The 20,455-nt window shown below is 46.3% G+C and overlaps 1 protein-coding gene across 8 annotated transcripts in view; it reads right to left on the bottom strand.

The window, feature by feature from the left end:
• CEP128 (centrosomal protein 128) overlaps window positions 1-20,455 on the bottom strand; it is a 393,105-nt gene that overhangs the window by 354,030 nt on the left and 18,620 nt on the right. For all 8 annotated transcript variants that reach the window (XM_089778396.1, XM_025181171.3, XM_089778400.1 and 5 more), the window contains 3 exons: window positions 20,039-20,151; window positions 18,700-18,791; window positions 17,502-17,574 (listed from right to left, as the gene is read on the bottom strand). In XM_089778396.1, coding sequence (XP_089634522.1) covers window positions 17,502-17,574; window positions 18,700-18,791; window positions 20,039-20,151 — 278 coding nt within the window. The remainder of the gene's footprint in view (window positions 1-17,501; window positions 17,575-18,699; window positions 18,792-20,038; window positions 20,152-20,455) is intronic.

Raw genomic sequence — 20,455 nt, 5'->3', positions numbered from 1 at the left:
TCGGCAGCAACAAGCAATTTGGAGAGGGCCTCTTTTTCATGAAAGTACAAGGCCCTGGCAAGACAGCTAGGCGCTTGTCAGCTCTAAGAGAGTCCAATATGGGCGGGGAGAGCTCCATCTGTGAAGGCTGCAATGCCTTATTAAATAAAAGCATTTTAAGCCTCATCTCCTTGTCTCTTCTTGCTCGTGCTGTTAACTTGGAGCACTGAGGGCATTTTTGCAGGGTATGCCCGTCACCTAGGCACCTAATGCAGCGGGAGTGCCCATCCCAAAGAGGGCATAAGATTCCAGCAAGTGTCACATTTTTTTAAAACTAAGTGATCCTGGCATGGTTCTATCTCTTTTCTCTTAGTTAAATGCACAGTATTGCAACGTACATGTATCCTTTCTTCTTTTTTTTTTTTTAAACAGCTATAAAGCTACTGCTATGACTAGCCACACTAAGACTATCAACACTACAACTAACTAACTAACGATTAACAACTATTTAATTTCTGACAGGATCAGATGAGAGAGCGCTCACTGTGTCTGTGACTGAGGATGGTTAGGAGGAACTGGACCGTGCACTCTAAGAAGTGGCACGAGGTGCATGACATGCATGTGCAATTTGGCAGACCACCGCTGACAAATCTCCAAGCTGCAGTGCTAGGACAAGCCCAACACCTACAGTGGAGCACCGCCTGGGACACTACTCAAAGAAGAAGAACTGCTTTCATCTCATAGAACACTTTGAAAAGTGTCCTATCAGAAAAAATTAATTTATCTCAATTCAGTCACAATCTCTATAGCTCTCTTCCCTTTTGTTTTATCTTTAAGGAGATTTTTCGCTATTTTGAAAATTTCATCCACTCCTATTTATTGCCTATTACAGTTGAAATCTTGCCCTCATTTAATGAATTGCTTGCTGAGTACAGGAGAGTGAGAACAACAAACTGGTAACTCCACATAAAGATGAAACAGCAAAAGCAGGGGGGAAATTGAGAAAAAAATGAAAGCTTGTTTTCCTAGAAATATTTATTAATAAAATATAAAAAAAATAAAGCTTTGGGCCAGAAAAATACGAGATACACAAGCTATACATTACCCCAGTATACATCGGTTCCTCACTAACGTCACTGACACTTGTAAGAACTGTTGCATTAGAAGTCTTCCCATTCCCTGCTCTTATATCGCACCAAAAAAAAAAGTTATACAAATAAAAGTCAGCCACGGGAATTCCCTGCTTTATGGCATTTTGCTATAAGTCCATTTTTTTGGAACATATCTTAGATGTATAGCAGGAATGCCCTGTAAACTGTTTCAAAACAAACTATTTTCCATTTAAGTTTAAGCTCCTCTTTAAAGGAAAAGTTATTTTAAACAATAGAAGAAGTCCCTGTGGAAGGAAAACTTGAGGTGTTTTCTAATGGGAGCATTGAAATAAATATTTAAGAGCAAGACATTAAATTATGACTAAGGATGTTAAGAGGTGAGTAATTCACTAAAATGTCTGTCGACTACACAATTAGTGAAGGCCCAGCTCTTACTACATTTAAACTGTAGAGCGATAGAAAGGGTAGCTCCGGGACCCGGCCCAAGCTGGGACTAAGCTGGGCTCCAGCAGCCCCTGACCACAGTGCATCCCAGCAGGGAGCTAGGACCTCCCACAGACAGGGTCTGCTACACCTCTATTGCCCTCCCCCTCCGAAGCTGCTGCCTTAGAGGCAGCAGTGCAGGGGTCAGGCAGGTGGCACTGCAGAGACAGTGCTGAGGGAAGCTGGTTTTTAAGCCAGTTCCCTGCAGAAAGGGCTCCTGCTTCCCCCCACCCTTGCTACCGCTGACACAGGCTTATCGGGTAGTCGACTGCTTTCCTACATCCCTAATTATGACACAGGTGGGCAATAATTTTTGATGGGGGAGCCACTCCAAGGATCTGATAAATGGTCAAGTGCTGTACTCGCCTACATTAATGGAGGAGCTGCCAAGTCTGGGATGGAGTTGGGTACACAAGGTAGCTCAGGATAAGTGCAGGAGGAGATGGGGGATTTGGAATGGAGTCTCGATGAAGGAGAGGGTTGTGACTTGGGACAGGGGATTGTGGTGCAGGAGAGGACCCTGACCTAGAGGAGGGGCATAGGAGGGGGTGCAGAGAATTTGGGTTGTGACAAGTGTTCCTTTTAAGCTATACAGTTGTGTGATTGCTCAAGAGAAATTCAAATGCCACCCAGCTGTTCAGAGTGCCCAAAGCTAGCTTTTTGTATCAACAGGTGGTATACATTCACATATGCCTCGGTGCACATAAACATTTATTCTGCACATGGATGGAAAAGATTAGAGGGAACATTGATCTGGGGAGTGCAGTAGGCAGGGTTGAACTTGTGACCAAGGGCAGAGATGCATGAGACTTCGGGTTGTGACCTAAGGCAGGGATGCAGGAGTTTCAGTTTAGACATGGGATAGGAATGCAGGGGTTTGGGTTGTGACCTGAGGCAAGAACTTCAGGTGCAGGAGGGTAAGGGGGTGCCACCTGCAGGCTGTGACCGGGGCACTTTACCTAGGTGGCTCCTGGCCAACAGCCCAGTGGGACCTTTAAGCAGGCTCCCAGCCTAACAAGACCCCACATGGTGCTCAAAGTGGCTGGCTGCTAGGACCAGTGTCTGCATCTGTGCAGTGAGCATCCCTTTGAAGGAGGGCCCCTTGCACACTGCCTGAACCTCAAGCATGCACCAGGCAGATCCCATTCTCTGATTTTCAGTCAATGGGAACACTGAGGATTGTGTGGAGACAGGGGCATCATGCTGACTTCCTGCCCCCAGATGGCACACATGGCCCAGCAGCCAATCACACTGAGCGATATGTGGGGGCAAGATATGCAGGGAGCTTCCACAGCTAGGGAAGAAAGAGCTCCCTTCCTACTCCAGCCACAGTAGCAGCACTGGATTAAGAAAAGGGCTTTAGGGGCTGTAAGTTTCTGGGAGCACCACTCCGAGAATCAAATCTAGGTGAAATACTCCAATACAGGGCTACCTATAACCCAAGACTGGGGAGAGGTCCTCTACTATAAGGTACACCAAACCAAAGAGCACTTTTAGTCACCAAAATGGCTAGCAAGAAGTTATACAAGCAATCCCCTTAAAAACTCCAGCTTGTGTGTGGCACAACCAGCATAACCATCACTCCTTATACAAGTTATGAAAACCAGTATTATCAAATCCAAACAGGTTCTTCCCATCCCAAAAGATTAGCCACATTGCCAGGTCAATTTAAACCTCAGATCTTATCCAAAAGAGCACACTGTGCCCATCATTAGACTCTAAAATCTACAGGTTTACTAATAAAAGAAAGGAAAGGTTGAGAGTAAAAGTGTTAAAGGAATTGAATTACATAAACCAAATGCAAAATTCTTTGTGCAGGCTTTTAGCAGATGACATAATCTGCTATAAATTTCTGGAAAACATCCTTTATTAGGTTGGGTCATCAGTCCTTTCAGGCTCAGTTCACAGGAAAGTGCTCAAGTGATGAGCTGAAATGAGGACAAAAATGTAGGGAACCCCAAGGCCCTCTTTATACCCTGGCCATATGGAGGGAATTCTTCCATTGTTCTCACTGTGTGAAAGCATTTTCCAAGATGGAGTTTGTCACATGAGCAAGTCACCTGTCCATGCAGGACTCGGTCCTTTTCAGGTAGCACCCATTGCTTACATGCTGATCTGAACGTTCACAGCAAAGTTCCTCAGATGTGGATTGCCACTCTCAGTCAAGTCTTGTTATTCGCTTGACTAGCTACCTCTTCACAAACTTGTTGATATCTCCCAGAAGCAAACATTTGAAACACAAGTATGTAGACAATATTCAACTTCAAATACAAAAATCTTACTTGCATATGAAGAGCATAGACAAAATCAGCAAGTCACACGTTTTTCATAGACATCTTACTTGGCCCATTTTGTACCAGTTTTGGTGCAAACATTTAACAGTAGTTGCAACCATGATCTGTATGTTCATATCAGAATCCAATCATGTCACAGTGCACTAATACGGATGTGATGCGTTGCATCTATCCTCCATATTGGCACACAAAATTCCTTCTGCACATTGACAAACAAATCATGCCAGCATAACCACCATCCAGAAATTCATGTTTTGAATAAAGATGTTGAGATGCCGAAGATCCAGGATTGGTCTTTACCCTCAATCTTTTCTGAGGATTAGCAAATACAGAAATTGAACCTTCTCCCATAGTGATGAGGCAGAAGGAACTTCATTGCCCCTTGGTCCTAAAAGGAGGTTTACAGGGAGCTTTCAAAAGAGGAGGGATTTCCGATATTTGGCCCCGGATAGATGGGCCAAATATCAGAAAAGCATCCTCCGGGGGAAAAAAAACAAACAAACCAGAAGGTATGCAAATTTGAGCCAAATTTGCATATCTTCTTTCGGAAGCCACACGTAGTCTAGACGTGCCCTGAGAAAATTTCCCCAAAAGCATCATGTCAGACAGCAAAGTACGTTGTGATAGCCATCCATGATCCACTGCACTAATGCAAGCATTCGTGGTGAGCATAAGCAGCGTCAACACATGCAGCCATCTATGCATGTGCACAAATGATACACCAACTTGGACAACACAATTTTTGATGCCAAAATCTGTAGTATACTCACATTCTAGTACTCTAAATGACTTAGCCACCTGCATTCTGCTACAAAGACCTTTTACATCTGCACTTGAAAGGGAATCCTCTGAACTGTCATTCATGTTAAAATTCGACACTTGCCAACAAGGACTTAACAAGTCTTTGAACTTTCTCACCCATTACCAAGACAGTTTCCCCAATTATCACCTGTAATACCATTAACTCACAAACATCCCACTCTCCCTACCTTTAATATCAGCAATTCACAGACACTTACCTTCCTTCCTCCCCCTTCCCACCCCCCCGCATCCCCCTTCTGTTCTGCAATGTGATTTGTCCTTTTCATATTTGTTCATTTTTTTTAATTGTATCCTTTGGTATATATGGTTGTGACTACTTTCTTCCACTATTTGATCTGAGGAAGTGGGTCTGGCCCACGAAAGCTCATCATCTAATAAACCATCTTGTTAGTCTTTAAAGTGCTACATTGTCCTGCATTTTGCTTCAACTACCCCAGACTAACACGGCTACATTTCTATCACTATTCTAGTACTCTGGCATTCTTAGGATAACCAAAATGATTCATTTTCTCTTATGGGAATAAGGGATGTAAGCGACTAGTCGACTACCCAATAAACAAATGCCTATCGGGTAGTTAAGTAGGAACTCAACTAGTCTCTTTCCACCCCCACTTGCTGCCTCTGTCAGAGGCGGGAAGGGGAACACAAGCCAGTGCTGGAGGGATCTGGCTTAAAAGCCGGTTCCCCCCAGCACGGTCTCTGCAGGGGTTAGGGGAGGCAGAGGGCAGCGGGGAAACGGGTGCAAGTGGGGATTGAAACAGTCCCGCTCCCGCCAGTCCAACTACTGCTCCTCTCCTTTAGAAATGTACAAGAGCCACAAGCAGCTCTTGTACATTTCAAAGGAAACGGTACATTTCAAAGGAAGAGACACAGTCCCCACTGGTGTGGGTTCCCCTCTACCTCTCTCCCATTGAAATGTACAAGAGCCACAGGCAATTCCATTGACTATTCAATTAGCTAATTAATAGAAATTTAACATCCCTAATGGGAATTCTGCCCCACTGAGCAAATTCAGAATTTGCGCAGAAATTAAGGTGTGCATAGAATTTCCTTCCCCTGCCTCCAACTCAAATGGGCTGCAGAGCTGCTTGCTGCCACTAGGAGCCAGTGAACCCAGCAAAGCCCAGATCACAAACAGAAGACACACCCGTGGAGACAAAGAGGGAATTGAGTTCTCAGTAGCTGCAGTTGTCAGCTAGCCTTGAAGGAAGAAGGCATCGTGCAGGATACTCCATAAAGCCTAAGACACAGTATCAGTCTGTTTCCCCCTCAGGATCTCTGGGGACTTGGGATGTGGGGGAGGCAGAGAGATGCATGTCTCTGGGTTGTGGGGAGAGTGCCCTAACAGCTGGCTTCTGGAGAGGAAGAGGCAGAGAAACAAAAACTAGATTGTTGTAGGGATTTCTTTAACTCCTTATTCACGAGGGACTTTTTTCCTGTATTACGAATATACTTGCTGACAAGTATTTTGAAATAAATTTACCAAAATTACTGGCAGGATTATACAGTGTTACTCTGAAAAAATATGCTGAATTTTGCATAGTATACAGTGTGCAAAATCTTTTGGCACAGAATTCCCCCAGGAGTAATTAATTGAAGGGTAGTGCAAAGAACTCTGACATTACGCAAGGCAGCAAAAAGTGCTAAGGTACTAAAACTTTGTGCATTGAGAAAAAAACCAACAGATTGCTAAGTGACGAATAGAAGAATGCCATGAAGATCCACATAACATAGTACTGACCATTCTCTGTGGCTATGACTACACAGAAGTGTTATTTTGGAATAACCAACCAAAATCATAGAGCTGGAAGAGACCTCAGGAGGTCATCAAGTCCAACTCCCTGCTCAAGGCAGGACCAATCCCAACTAAATCAACCCAGGCAGGACTTTGTCAGGCCGGGACTTAAATACCTCTAGGGATGGAGATAACAACCTAGTCCGCGTCTACAGTAGAAGCAGTTGTTTCGATGTAATGTCAAAATATTGTCAAGCTGGAGGACTTCTTACTCTGACTCCTGTAACCCTCATTTTACAAAAAGTAAGGGAAGTCGGGGAAGAATGCTCTTTCTTGGACTTCTTGCTGTGGAGACAGTGCTAAAAGCCAAAATAAGCTGTATTGACTTAAGCTATGCAATTGACGTAGCTCAAGGTGCATAGCTTATTTCAGCTTTAGCCCTGTTGTGTAGACATGCCCTGTTTGTATTAGGCTTGCAAATTATAGCCATTAGCGGTTAAAAAAAATGGAAAAATACTGAAATTTTCCAAGAGAACTATAAAAAGTAGAGGTGAAGAAAGATCTACTGTTGTTATCAAGACGGCATTTAATGTCATGCATCTAAATATAGAGAATACATCCCTTTTACAGGAATAATCTACCAAAAGTACCATTCTTTTATTTGGATTTTCGGCTGGCACTTTCTCAGTACATTCATTACTTTCTGTTAATGCCTACTGATTCAAAATCCATTTAAATAAATGGATGCTGAATTTCATGTTGTTATACTATGTTGAATAATTTTGTTATCCTTGATAACAAGGAAGTGACATAAAAAAATCTTAAGGCACTGCTAATGACAAACTCTTCCACAAACCAGACGTTTTTAGATTTATTTAGGTTGTGATCCAACCGCAATAAGCTAAAAAAATTCATTTTCACCTCTCACAATCAAGTTTATCATGCTTTTATATCACATTTATTTGGGCAGTATCAAGGCAGATAATAAACTGTCAGTTTCACTATGATGTTATACCTCTGCAGTATTATTTATTACTACATACTATCATGCATAAAATCCTTATTACAGCAATATTCTAAGTATACTAAATTATTATTTTGAAAAGACAGCTCAGTCAAAAGGGGTAACAGACACACAAGTTGACTCTGAAGCAAGGAAAATGTACTTTTAATTACAATAATTTATTTTTAGACCTTTACAGTACTTGAAGCACTTAGAAGAGGGGAAGTGACCAGGAATCATCAACATAGATTTACAAAGGGCAAATCACGCCTGACCAATCTGATTAGCTTTTATGATGGGGTAACTGGATCTGTGGACATGGGGAAGTCAGTGGATGTGATATCCCTTGACTTTAGCAAAGCTTTTCATATGGTCTCCCACAATATTCTTGCCAGCAAGTTAAGAAAGTATGGATTGGATAAATGGACTGTAAGGTGGATAGAAAGCTGTCTAGATTGTCAGGCCCAGCAGGTAGTGGTCAACGGCTTGATGTCTCGTTGGGGGTCAGTTTCAAGTGGAGTGCCCCAAGAATCAGTTCGAGGGCCAGTTTTGTTCAACATCTTTATTAATGACCTAGATGAGGGGATGGATTGCACCCTCAGCATGTCTGCGGATGACACTAAGCTAGAGGGAGAGGTAGAGACGTTGGAGGGCAAGGATAAGGTCCAGAATGACCTAGACAAAATGGAGGATTAGGCCAAAAGAAATGTGATGAGGTTTAACAAGGACAAGTGCAGAGTCCTGCACTTGGGACAGAAGAATCCCAAGCATTGTTACAGGCTGGGGACTGAATGGCTAAGTAGCAGTTCAGCAGAACAAGACCTAGAGACTACAGTGGATGAGAAGCCGCATAGGAGTCAACAGTGTGCCCTTGTAATCAAGAAGGATAATGGCATATTAGGGTGCATTAGGAGGAGCATTTCCAGCAGATCTAGAGAAGAAGAGGTTACTCACCTTCGGTGCAGTAACGATGGTTCTTCGAGGTGTGTCCCCGTGGGTGCTCCACGTCTGGTGTCGGGCTGGTCCCGGCGCCGTGAATCGGAGCTTGCCCTAGCTGTAGCCGACCGGGTCGCGCATGCGCGAGCAGCGTTCGCGCCTTTGAACAGCCGCGCGCGACCCGGTCTCCGCCAGTTCCTCTCACCGCCATCTGAAAAAGATAATAAAGAAGATTCCGTAGCGGGGAGGAGGGCGGGTCAAGGAGCACCCACGGGGACACACCTCGAAGAACCATCGTTACTGCACCGAAGGTGAGTAACCTCTTCTTCTTCTTCGGGTAGTCCCCGTGGGTGCTCCACGTCTGGTGACTCCGGAGCAGTAATCCACTAAACGTGGGCTACGGAATCACTAGCATCGCGGCTTGGCAACACTGCTGAGGCTAGGGCCGAATCGGAAGCCAGGCGCTGTACTATTGCATAATGTCTTGCGAACGTCGTGTTGGAAGACCATGTAGCAGCACGACATATGTCGCGTAAAGGTACCCCTCTGACGAAGGCCGTTAACGTAGCCATCGCCCGTGTCGAATGGGCTCTAGGGTGCGATAGAAGCGGTTTCTTAGCCAAGTTGTAGCAGGTAGTGATACACGACACGATAATCTTCGAGATACGTTGGGCAGATAGGGCTTGACCTTTAGAGTGCCCCATGGTGGAGACCATCAGACGGTCCGTTTTTCTAAAAGCACGAGTTCTATCTATATAGAAAGCTAGAGCCCTGCGGACGTCCAGAGTGTGCAAGAGGGCGTTCTGTCTCGACGTGTGAGGTTTTGGATAGAAGCGTGGCAGAACGATCGGCTCATTGATGTGGAACTCAGTACAGACCTTCGGTAGGAAGGCTGGGTGTGATCTCAATGTTACCGCCTCCTTAGAAAAAACCGTATATGGGGGCGATGCCATCAGTGCTGCGAGCTCACTCACCCTTCGTGCCGACGTTATAGCAAGGAGAAAAAGCACTTTCATTGTAAGATGGTGCAGCAGAGCGGTTGCTAGAGGCTCAAACGGGGTTTTTGTTAGAACATCGAGGACCAAGTCAAGACTCCACTCAGGAGGCGGGGGCCTAACCGGTGGATTGAGGTTAACTAGGCCTTTAAAGAATCTCGCCACCATAGGATGGGAAAAAACTGATTTCCCCTCGATGGGCATGTGGAAGGCCGCAATCGCCGCTGCATGAACTCGAAGTGATGATATAGATAAGCCATCCGTCTGCAGCTGGAGAATATAGTCCAATATGATATTCAGTGGTGAAAGAAAGGGATCGAGATCTTTAGGAGCGCACCAACGAGTGAATCTCGACCATTTTGAAAGATAGGTCTTTCTAGTCGATTCTTTCCTGCTATACAGCAAGATGCGCTTTACTTGGTCCGAACAACGCATCTCTGATGAGCTGAACCATCTATCATCCATGCTGTTAGGTGAAGGGTGTCCAGCCTCGGATGGAGAAGGGAGCCGTTCTGTTGCGACAGCAGGTCCGGTAGGTGAGAGAATCGGTAAGGTATCCGAGTCGAGAGCTGCAGGAGGGTCGAATACCATGGTTGTCTGGGCCAAGCCGGGGCTATGAGCAGCACTCGTGCGCTGTCCATTATGGCCTTCTCTAGCACCCTGGGAATGAGCACAACAGGAGGGAATGCATATAACCGTGACATTCCCCAGTGAAGGAGAAACGCATCTCCCAGAGAGTGTATGCCCAGACCCGCTCTGGAGCAGTAAGCTCTGCATTTCGCGTTGGTCCTTGTGGCAAAGAGGTCTATGTCCGGATGACCCCAGCTGTGAAAAAGGGGCATGAGGACATCCATACGAATTTCCCACTCGTGGTCCTGATAAAAATGTCTGCTTAGTGCATCTGCGATAGTGTTTTGTGCACCGGGTAAGTATGCAGCGACGAGAGAAATGTCGTTCCGAATGCACCATTTCCACAGTCGAACTGCCTCTGCACAAAGGGATCTGGAGCGAGCACCGCCTTGTCTGTTCACATAGTACATCGCTACGATGTTGTCTGTGAGAATCCTTGTGGTTGTGCCTTTTATGTGCTGTTTGAACCGCCTGCATGCATGAAATATTGCCCGCAGCTCGAGGAGGTTGATGTGCAACAACATCTCGGCTGGGGACCAGCGACCTTGCGCCTTTTGGGTACCCATGTGGGCGCCCCAACCCAGGAGAGACGCGTCCGTGGTTATCTCTCTTGCTGGTTGCGTAGCGTGAAACGGAACCCCTACTAGCATGTTGCTGGGGTCGGTCCACCAGTGTAGTGACTGCTTGACCTGCACGGGTATCACCACCGTTTTGCGAACGCTGTGCCTGGCAGGATTGTACACAGTGGCCAGCCAGTGTTGCAGGCACCTCAAATTTAGTCTTGCGTGCCGCACGATGATTGTGGTAGCCGCCATATGACCGAGGAGCTGCAGGTATACACGGACTGGTAGCATAGGAGACTGCAAAACCGTTGTCACTAGGTCCCTTATGACCTGGAAGCGCTCTACCGGCAAATGTACTCTTTCCTCGAGAGAGTTTAGCCGTGCTCCTATGAAAGTAAGGGTCTGCGCCGGCTGCAGTCGGGATTTTTCCATGTTTACCACAAGGCCGAGGGATTTGAACAGAGCTAGAGTGACCCTCACCATGTGGGAGGTCTCTGCGTGGGTGCGCCCCTTGATCAGACAATCGTCCAGGTAAGGAAAAATTGCGACTCCTATTCTGCGTAGATGGGCCGCTACCACCGCTAGTGTCTTGGAGAACACCCTCGGTGCTGATATAAGGCCGAACGGGAGTACTTTGAACTGGAAGTGATCGTTTCCTACCACAAAGCGGAGAAAACGCCTGTGTGCCACGTGGATCGAAATGTGGAAATAAGCATCCTGTAGATCTAGGACTACGAACCAGTCTCCTTTGTTTAGTGCTGGCATGATCTTGACCAGCGTGGTCATTTTGAAGCGCTGTTTGCGGATGAAGCGATTTAGACCTCTTAGGTCGAGGATTGGCCTCCACCCGCCTGATTTCTTGGTGACCAGGAAGTACCTGGAGTAAAACCCTTTCCCGCGAAACTCCTTTGGGACTCGCTCTATGGCACCTATGTTTAAAAGGTGGAGGATTTCTTCCCGAAGAATGGTCTCGTGGGACGGGTTCCGAATTAGAGCTAAGGTGGGGGGGGGTGGTGGGGGGAAGCAAACGGAATGGGATGGAGAGGCCCTTTGTTATTACTTCTCTGACCCAGCGGTCCGATGTAATGCTGGCCCATTGATGTATGTAGGGCTTCAGCCGGTGGTTGAATGTGATGGAAACACGCTTCTGTATACTGACCACTGGAGGCATGTTCGCGTCCTCTGCATGCGAGTCAAACCTGCTGCCTAGGCGCAGGTCTGGTTGATGGACGATTTTGTTGTTGTTGTCGTTTGCGCTGCGGGCGCTGTCGAAATTTGGGTTGCACAGGTACACGCTGCTGTTGCCTAAACGAGGGATAGTCATACCTTCTTTGGAATGGATAATATCTCCTCTGTCTGAAAGGTGGCGTGTACATACCCAGAGTTCTGAGGGTAGTACGTGAGTCCTTCCCCGAGTGTAAAATTTCGGCGGTTGAGGAGGCAAATAGCTTTTGCTTATCGAAGGGCATGTCCTCAACCTTGGTCTGCAACTCCCTAGGAGCTCCCGCTGACAGTAGCCATGAGGCCCTACGCATAGCAATGCCTGAAGCCATGGCCCGGGCCGCGGTGTCCGCTACATCAACAGCGATTTGTAGGGATGTTCTGCACGCCGCGAATCCCTCTTGAACTACAGCTTTCAGAAGATGTTTCTTACTGTCCGGAAGATGTTGCATAAGTTCAGGAAGCTTGGAATAGTTATCAAAATTATGATTTGAGAGGAGCGCAGCATAGTTAGCGATGAGAAGAAGTAGGGTTGAGGAAGAATAAACTTTACGCCCAAATGAATCCAGTTTCTTAGAGTCCTTATCCAGAAGTGAATTTTTAAAATGCGGAGTCTTTGCCTTATGGCGGACAGCATCTACGATCAACGAATTAGGCTGTGGGTGGTTGAAAAGAAAGTCCAATCCTTTTGATGGTACAAAATACTTTTTGTCCACTCTTTTATTAGTAGGTGGCACTGAGGTTGGCGTTTGCCAGATATCCTCGGCCACCTCCATAATGGCTTCATCTATTGGTAGGGCGATCCTTCTCTGTTGTTTCGGATGTAAATTCTTGAACAACTTATGCTGTTTCCCTTCGGTCTCAGTAATCTGTACCTCTTGCGATTGTGCTACCCGGCGAAACAGATCCTGGAACTCTTTTAGATCATCAGGGAGTGACGATTCGTTCGGAGTTATGGCTTTAACAGCCGAAGATATTGAAGAATTAGCATTAGGAGACTTGTCTGGTTCTGACTCAGAAAGTTGCCCCTCCTCCAGGTCTGATAGTTGCGACCTAGGGGTCGGGGATCGTGGGGGCCTCACGGATCTCCGGGAAGGCTGTCCCTGGCGTCTAGAATGTGTGGAACCTGGACTTATTGAGCGACAGGAGCATGGTGACCTACAGCGAGATCGTGACCGACTACAGCGCGAAAATTCGTCACAGTAGCGGCTATGATAATGTGAACCATGCCGAGCAGAGTGCGCAGGTGACGAGTGTTTAGAAGATCTAGCGCTGCCATGCCTGTCATAGTACGAATGCTGTGATGAGTACGTGGAGTGTCTGGAAGGGGACCGAGACCTAGAGCATCTGTGATGCGAACAACTACGGTCCCTATGGTGATGGTGAGAAGACACACTACGACTGTAATGCTTCCTATGACCCAGAGCATGATCAGCTTGAGAAGGAAGGTGAGGAGATGCTTCCGGAGAGGGTGAGAGCGAGACCACCTGAGCACCTGGCTTGGATGTGGCCATAGAGATCTGAGGTGGAAGCTGCTCCTGAGAGGAGGGCTGCAGGGTCACAGGCTCAGTAGAACGTGAGGCAGGCATTTCCATAGGCTGCACCGCCGGTGCGCACGGTGCTGAGGACAGCTCCCTGCGAGGAGAGCTGCGTGAGGAGGCTGGAGTGATCGGCACCGGGAGCGTGGGTGCCGACGGAGCTGGCCCTTTAAGGGACTCCTGCGGTGCCGGCTGCGGCCGCGGCTTTGATGTGCCGGGCGGCTTTTTTCCTGCCGGTGCACGGGCTGCCCTGGAACCAGAGGCACCCGGCTTTCCTCCTGCGCTGCCCCGCGGTTGTGGGGCTATTGGCAGGGACTTTGCTGGAGAGGCTCTCTTCCTACTCGGGGAAGGTGAATTCGGGGAAGGAGCCCTCCGCTTCTCCAGAGTGGGGTCTGAGGCAGAGGATCCTGCCGTAGCAGAAGGCATCAATGCCTTATCAAATAAAATTTCCTTCAGGCGCCTTTCGCGCTCCTTACGAGCTCTGGAAGTGAGCTTGGCACAGTGCCCACACTTTTGGGGAATATGTGCCTCCCCGAGACAGCGAACGCAGGCAGAGTGGCCGTCCGAGAGCGGCATAGAGTCCCTGCATACCGAGCATTTCTTGAAACCGGGGGAGCCCGGCATTTTGAAAGGCTGAGAGGGCTTGCCTGGCGCTCCTCTCCCTGACAGAATTTCTGTTCCCGTTTCCTTATTTGTATATTTTGTGAACCCCTACGTGTCCATTACTATTTGTTTATCTATATCTCTTTCTTTTTTTTTTTTTTTTTTTTTTAAATAAGCCGGTAGGGCTAGAGCCGCGGAGAAAGTGACCGGAGCCGCGGCTTAAGCCGCCGGTTTTAAAGTTAATTACGCCGTTGTTAATTAGTTTCCCTTCTATAGTTAAATGCCGATGTTATTTTACAGTATTTCTTTAATTTTTCCTGAGGTAGGGAGAAGACAAGTTGGAGCCCCGTCCGCGACCAGGGGCGGATGAGAGGAACTGGCGGAGACCGGGTCGCGCGCGGCTGTTCAAAGGCGCGAACGCTGCTCGCGCATGCGCGACCCGGTCGGCTACAGCTAGGGCAAGCTCCGATTCGCGGCGCCGGGACCAGCCCGACACCAGACGTGGAGCACCCACGGGGACTACCCGAAGAAGAAGTTATTATTCCCCTTTATTCAGCACTGGTGAGGCCACATCTGGAGTATTGAGTCCAGTCCTGGGCCCTCGCTCCCCTTCCTCTCCCCACTATAGAAAGGATGTGGACACATTGGAGAGGGTCCAGAAGAGGGCAACCAAAATGATTAGGGAGCTGGAGCACATGACCTATGAGGAGAGGCTGAGGGATCGGAGATTATATAGCTTGCAGAAGAGAAGAGTGAGGGGGGACCTGATAGCAGATTTAAACTTCCTGAAGGAAGGCTCCAAAGAGGATGGAGGGAGGCTGTTCTCAGTAGTGACGAATGGCAGAGCAAGGAGCAATGATCTCAAGTTACAATGGGGGAGGTCTAGGTTGGATATTAGGAAAAACTTTTTCACTAGGAGGGTGGTGAAATACTAGAATGGATTACCTAGGGAGGTTGTAGAATCTCCATTTCTAGAAGTTATTAAGTCCCAGCATGACAAAGCACTGGCTGGGATGATTCAGTTGGGGTTGGTCCTGCTTTGGGCAGGGAGCTGGATTCAATGACCTCCTAAGGCCTCTTCCAGCCCTAGGATTCTATGATTCCACAGCAGTGTTTCTCAAAGTGGTTTCACAGACCACTAACTAGCCATGCTGGTTTGTTTATTTACCAGCACCGCCATCACAGAACCTCGCGGCTCCCATTGGCTCTGGTTTGCCATTTGCAGCCAAGGGGAGCTGTAGGAAACGGAAGTGGCATGGCCCAGGCTGCTCACAGCTCCCCTTGGCTGCAAACGGTGAACTGGAGCCAATGGGAGTCGCACCAGCATTGTGGCTACAGAGCTGCAAGTAAACAAACCGACGCAGCCAGTTAGCATGTTTCTCAAAGTGGTTTCGCATACCATTTTGGGAAACACTGCTTTAGAAGAATATCTTGTTTGCTAAAAAATGCATCAACTAATGTTCTAACTACATCACTGACAGCTTTCTTCCTGATAATTTATTATGAATTCAAAGAAAAAATACCCCCAAAACAACTGTACAACGCCCCCAGTTAGTGTAACTTGCAAGGATCTGAGGGATCAAATATTACATTATCGCTCAACAGTGAAAGCATTCAAGCACATTGGCCCGGATTTTACCAGGTTTTAAGGACAAATTAGTAAGCAGGTGTTAAGTTGATTGGCAAGACGCATGTTAAACTAGCAACAACTACTGGGGTAGGAAAACTTTTTTGGGTCAGGGGCCATTGACCTACAGAAAAATCACAAGCCGCACAAAACAGAAACAAAAACAAAACAAAAAAAAGAAAAATCCCACAAACACAAAAAAACCTACCCTTGCTGATGTGGCCCCTGACTGAGAAGGAGAAAGACACTTACCACATTCCCCTCGCATTCCTGAGTTGGGGGGAGGAAGGAGCCAGTCTAATAGATACTGTGTGCTCCTGTCCCACAGTGAGGCAACAGGGGAGGGGGATAGAGTGCTAGCATGGGCTTCTCAATGCTGGCAGGGGGAGAAAATGAGCCTCAGGGACCAGATCCAGGCAAGCCTCAGGGGCTACATCTGAGGTTCCCCACCACTGTACAGACTGGACCTCCCTAACCCGGCACCCTCAGAACCTGACCAGTCCCGAACAAGGGGATTTGCTGGACCAGCGGAGGTCTCCTGTCATTGGCCTTCCAGCCCCCATCCCCTCCGTACTGCCCGCTGCTTCTAGCCTGCCCCGTCCCTGCTGCCCCCAGGCTTGGGCTCTGGACACACTACCGCTGGACTCTAGCACCAGCTCCTCTATTACTGGGTCAACTCCCTATTACCAGAGCTGGAGCTCTCTACTGTGCCCCCAGACAAGGAGGTTACTCACCTTCGCTGTAACGGACATTCTTCGAGATGAGCGTCTCTGAGGGTGCTCCACAGTAGGTGCGTTCCAGAACTGCAGAGCGGATTCTTCATAGCAGTGCATGGGGGCCACGCATGCGCAACATGTAAAGCTCATGGCTCCCCCCAGCACCATTGCACATGCATGGCCACCCTCCCTTCAGTTCCCTCTCTATCTGGAACCCAGCCTGGTGAAAAACCTCGTGGGTTTTTTGGGTCCAAAGTAGAGGGGAGTAAGGAAGGGTAATGGAGCAGCCTCAGGGATGCTCATCTCGAAGAATGTCAGTTACAGCCAAGGTGAATAACCTCCTCTTCGAGAAAGAGAGAGAGAGACACGCCCCTGGGGATACTCCACAGCAGGTGACAACAAAGCATTTTGTGCTATGGAGGTAGGGACTTCAGATCAGGCAAGTAAGCTGTCTGTAGTACAGCCTTTGCTATTCGCCTACGGTATGTCTGTACTACAGTATTATTTCGAAATAGTTAATTCAAAATAACACATCTACACACAAAATGCATTTAGAAATAAGGGTTGTTACTTCGAAATAACTTTGCTGTGTAGACATATCCTTAGAGTGAAGAGGACCGGCGCAAAGTGCCTAAAGTTTGTCCAGTGTTTAATCCCCAGTGAGCCCATCACTCCGGGTGATCTTAAAGCAGCAGGAGAAGTCAACTGAGGCAAATGGCTTTTTTATTTCCCTTCCCCCTCGCCCTCCAAGAACCTGACAAACAACTAGGGAGAAGAAGTTGGAGTTAACTAATCTATCTATGTGCAAGAACTAATGAGAACTGAAGAGCACTGCAGAGGTCTGTCTTGAGCCGGAGACGATATGAAGGAACTGAAGGGAAGATGGCCGCACACGCGTGCATGATGGTGTCAGAAACAGCTGTGCGCCGCGCATGCACAACCCCAATGCACTGCTATGAAGAATCCGCTCTGTGGCACTGGGACACACCTACATCTGCTTTAGAGTACCCCCAAGGACATCTCTCGAAGAACCACAACTGCTGCTGGGGCCGGGGCCAGAGCTCCCCACTGCACTGCGAGACCCCCCCTGCCATGCACCCGGCCTTGCTATCAGACCACCCTACCTGCTGGACCACGGATGTTGCTGGACCAAAGAGTTCCAGTTTTGTATCTACATAATACACTAGTTCTCCTTCCTTCCCAACCCAGTTAGCTATCCTGAAAAGATAGTTCAAAACACTCACAGTTTCCTGTCTTTGGGGTTCCGTGAGCTTTGCAGACAAGTCTGCCAAGATCTTTTTGGTTTCTGCATCAGTCCTTAGAAGAAAGAGAGATATAGATTAATTTTAAATTTTATTAGTCTTGGTTAACAAACTGAGCAGCAACTATATGCACTTTCAGAAGCAATTATTTATTTTAGATTTTAAGCCATGACTGAATGTTAGGGCAGTTTTAAAAACAGATCTTTTCTGTCTGAAAACTTCCAGATGAAGCAGAGGTTATACTCAAATGGCAAAACCTTATACTAAAATGTATCCACACACTGGGAGCAGATAATGGGGAACTAATTTGAAAAAAATGCCACCCCTCTCAGTCATACATTTTATATTTATACATGTAAAAATAAACAGCAGAATCCTGAATGTAAATCATTTCAAGTTATTTATTTTCAGTCATAATTTTGCTTTAGTATTCAGAGTTTAATGAGGATACAGCCATTACATAGTAGTTATTCTATGTAGTGAGAAAGTCATATTCCAGAGTTTTAGCTGCCCATGTATTTGCAATAAGATAGTGAAAATATTTGCTTTGTCATTCATTTGCAGATTGGACAGAACTTTGCAAATATTAAATTAATCCTTGCTATCCCTTTTGCAGATTATGCCCATTTTGCAGAACAATAAGCTGAAGCACAGAAAATGTAAGGTCCACCTACATTTTTGATGCTACAAAAAACCTTAATTGCTTCAGTCAAAGCTCGTGGAAGTCAATGGTCATCTTTCCATTGACTTCAGGGAGCTACCGATCAGATCCTAATTACAATTTACAGGTGGAAGAGTTGTGAATAGAACAAATAATTCCTAACTCCTAGCCCATTTCAGTAGACAATGGAAGACACTACCTTTGACAAGGATCATATTTATTATAGAACTGAATATGAAGATCATGTGATTTACATAATTTATCATGCAGGTTTTCCTTCCTCTACATTTTGTAAGGAAGTTGTAAAATACTCTTCCTTTTAAAATTATCCTGGGATGCTTACATATTGTTCATTTTCTACTTCTGTGATTGTTTTTTATATTTTATTTTATTATTAAACATGATTGAACTAAAAGTTAATTTCTATATTTATAAAAATCTCATAAAAACTACAGTTGCTAATTTATTCTTCAACAGCTCATCTTTTCTGCCCCATATGGAAATAGACACTACTTATACCGGTTTCTTCTTGAAAGCTCCCTGCTGATATCATCTCCTAGACGAACCTGTTCACTACTAAGGTCTCGAAGGGACTGGTGTACAGAATGCAACTGCAAATGAAAGCACACAAATTAAGCTGAAAAGTATCAAATATCCTTCTTCAGAGTTATTTCTAAAGGAAAAACATTTCATAACTTTTTAAACAAACACTAGCGGGCTGGGTCCCCTGCTCACTATGCTCGCCAACACTTCCTGCCCCCAGTAGGCAACCCCATCTCTCCCCCTGGCCACCAGGGTAGGCTGGGCTAAGGCCGCACCAGCCCTGGCTCTTCCCCCTCCTCCCCTGGCCATGCCCACCCTGATCCAGGCTGCACCAGCCCTGGTTCTCCTACCCCCAAGGCCTAACCCTAACCCTCCCTGCCCCCCAGTGGCCAGAGAAGGCTGAGTCCTGGGCTTGATTTATTGGCCAGCAGACAGCCCCAGGCCTGCTACTGGGGAGGGAAGCCCGGCCATGGCTAAGGCTGATGTCTACACTGGGCCAGCAGGGTCTGGGGCATCTAATTGCCCCAGGAGCGGGGGGGGGGGGTGGAGATCATGGCTTGGAGCTGGGGACGGGGCGACGTGAGTGACATATGGATGTCACTCTGTTGTCCCATAGGAAAATAGAGACAGAAAGAGATTTAAATGAAACAGTTTAAATAAGTTAAAGCTGACAAACAATTGCAGACTTGGGGATCCTATGGTCTGCTTCTGGTTCTAAATACTACAACAATATAATTTCATATGTAATTTAAAATTTACTCATAGTGCATAGCTAGATTAGGCAGGAGAGCTAGTTAACACTAAAGCTTCTCTCCTAGCAACCATATCACAACATGTATTTAAAATAACATGACACCTCTCAGCTGTGCAAGTAAAAATGAGGTAACAAGGATGCAATAGTGCTTTAGAGGATGTTGATTTCAACTGTCTGTTACTTTCACAATCCACTCCAGGTTTCCTTGCTCCAACTCAATCAGCATTTCTGGGCAAGTGGAGAAATTAAAATCTGAGTCACTTTTAAATTTTACTTTAATTCTCTACTCTCCACAGTTACAGTGGAGAGCAGCATAGTGGAGTAGGAAACAGCTAAGCTCTGGGGGAGAGGAAGTAAATCTACTGAAAAAACACTATTTATAAACAAGTTTGGATGTATATGAATTTAAAAGACTGTAGAATTATCACTACATTTCAGTCACATCCTAAGAAATATGGAAAGATATGGCAAGGTACACATAGGGAACGTGAATGCTGACAATGTGAACATGGCAGAGAATATCAGAATTTAAGGTGTGGAAAGTTAAAATGTGAGCATCACCTCATCGGCCCCATTGACAAACCGGACATTAGCAGATCTAGATCTGCGACGTCTAGTGTTCTGTGAGTTTCCATAATCCCTGAGAGGAGATGTAGGCTGAAAATGGCGACTCCCTTTATGAGATAAGGTAAAAAAAAAAAAAAATACATAGAAAAACAAAACTGCAGAAAAGGAAAAATTTTAAATATACTCTCAGGCATACATATAGGAATATGACCAGTCAAAGAAACAATGTGATAAATTTTACAACCAATACATTTCTTGCATGCTTTGCATTTCATCACTCGACTGTCCCCTCCAAACATCTATCTGCTCATCAACATATCTGCTCAGATGGGATTTAGTCCAACATTTCAATCAGTTTTGTTTCTTTAAAAATCAGCCTCCTAAAGAAATATTTGTCTTCCAAAAAATGTA

The sequence above is a fragment of the Pelodiscus sinensis genome, chromosome 5, assembly GCF_052426305.1.
Source record: "Pelodiscus sinensis isolate ZL-2025 chromosome 5, ASM5242630v1, whole genome shotgun sequence".
Lineage (NCBI taxonomy): Eukaryota > Metazoa > Chordata > Testudines > Trionychidae > Pelodiscus > Pelodiscus sinensis.
This window is presented reverse-complemented; position numbering and strand designations above follow the sequence as displayed.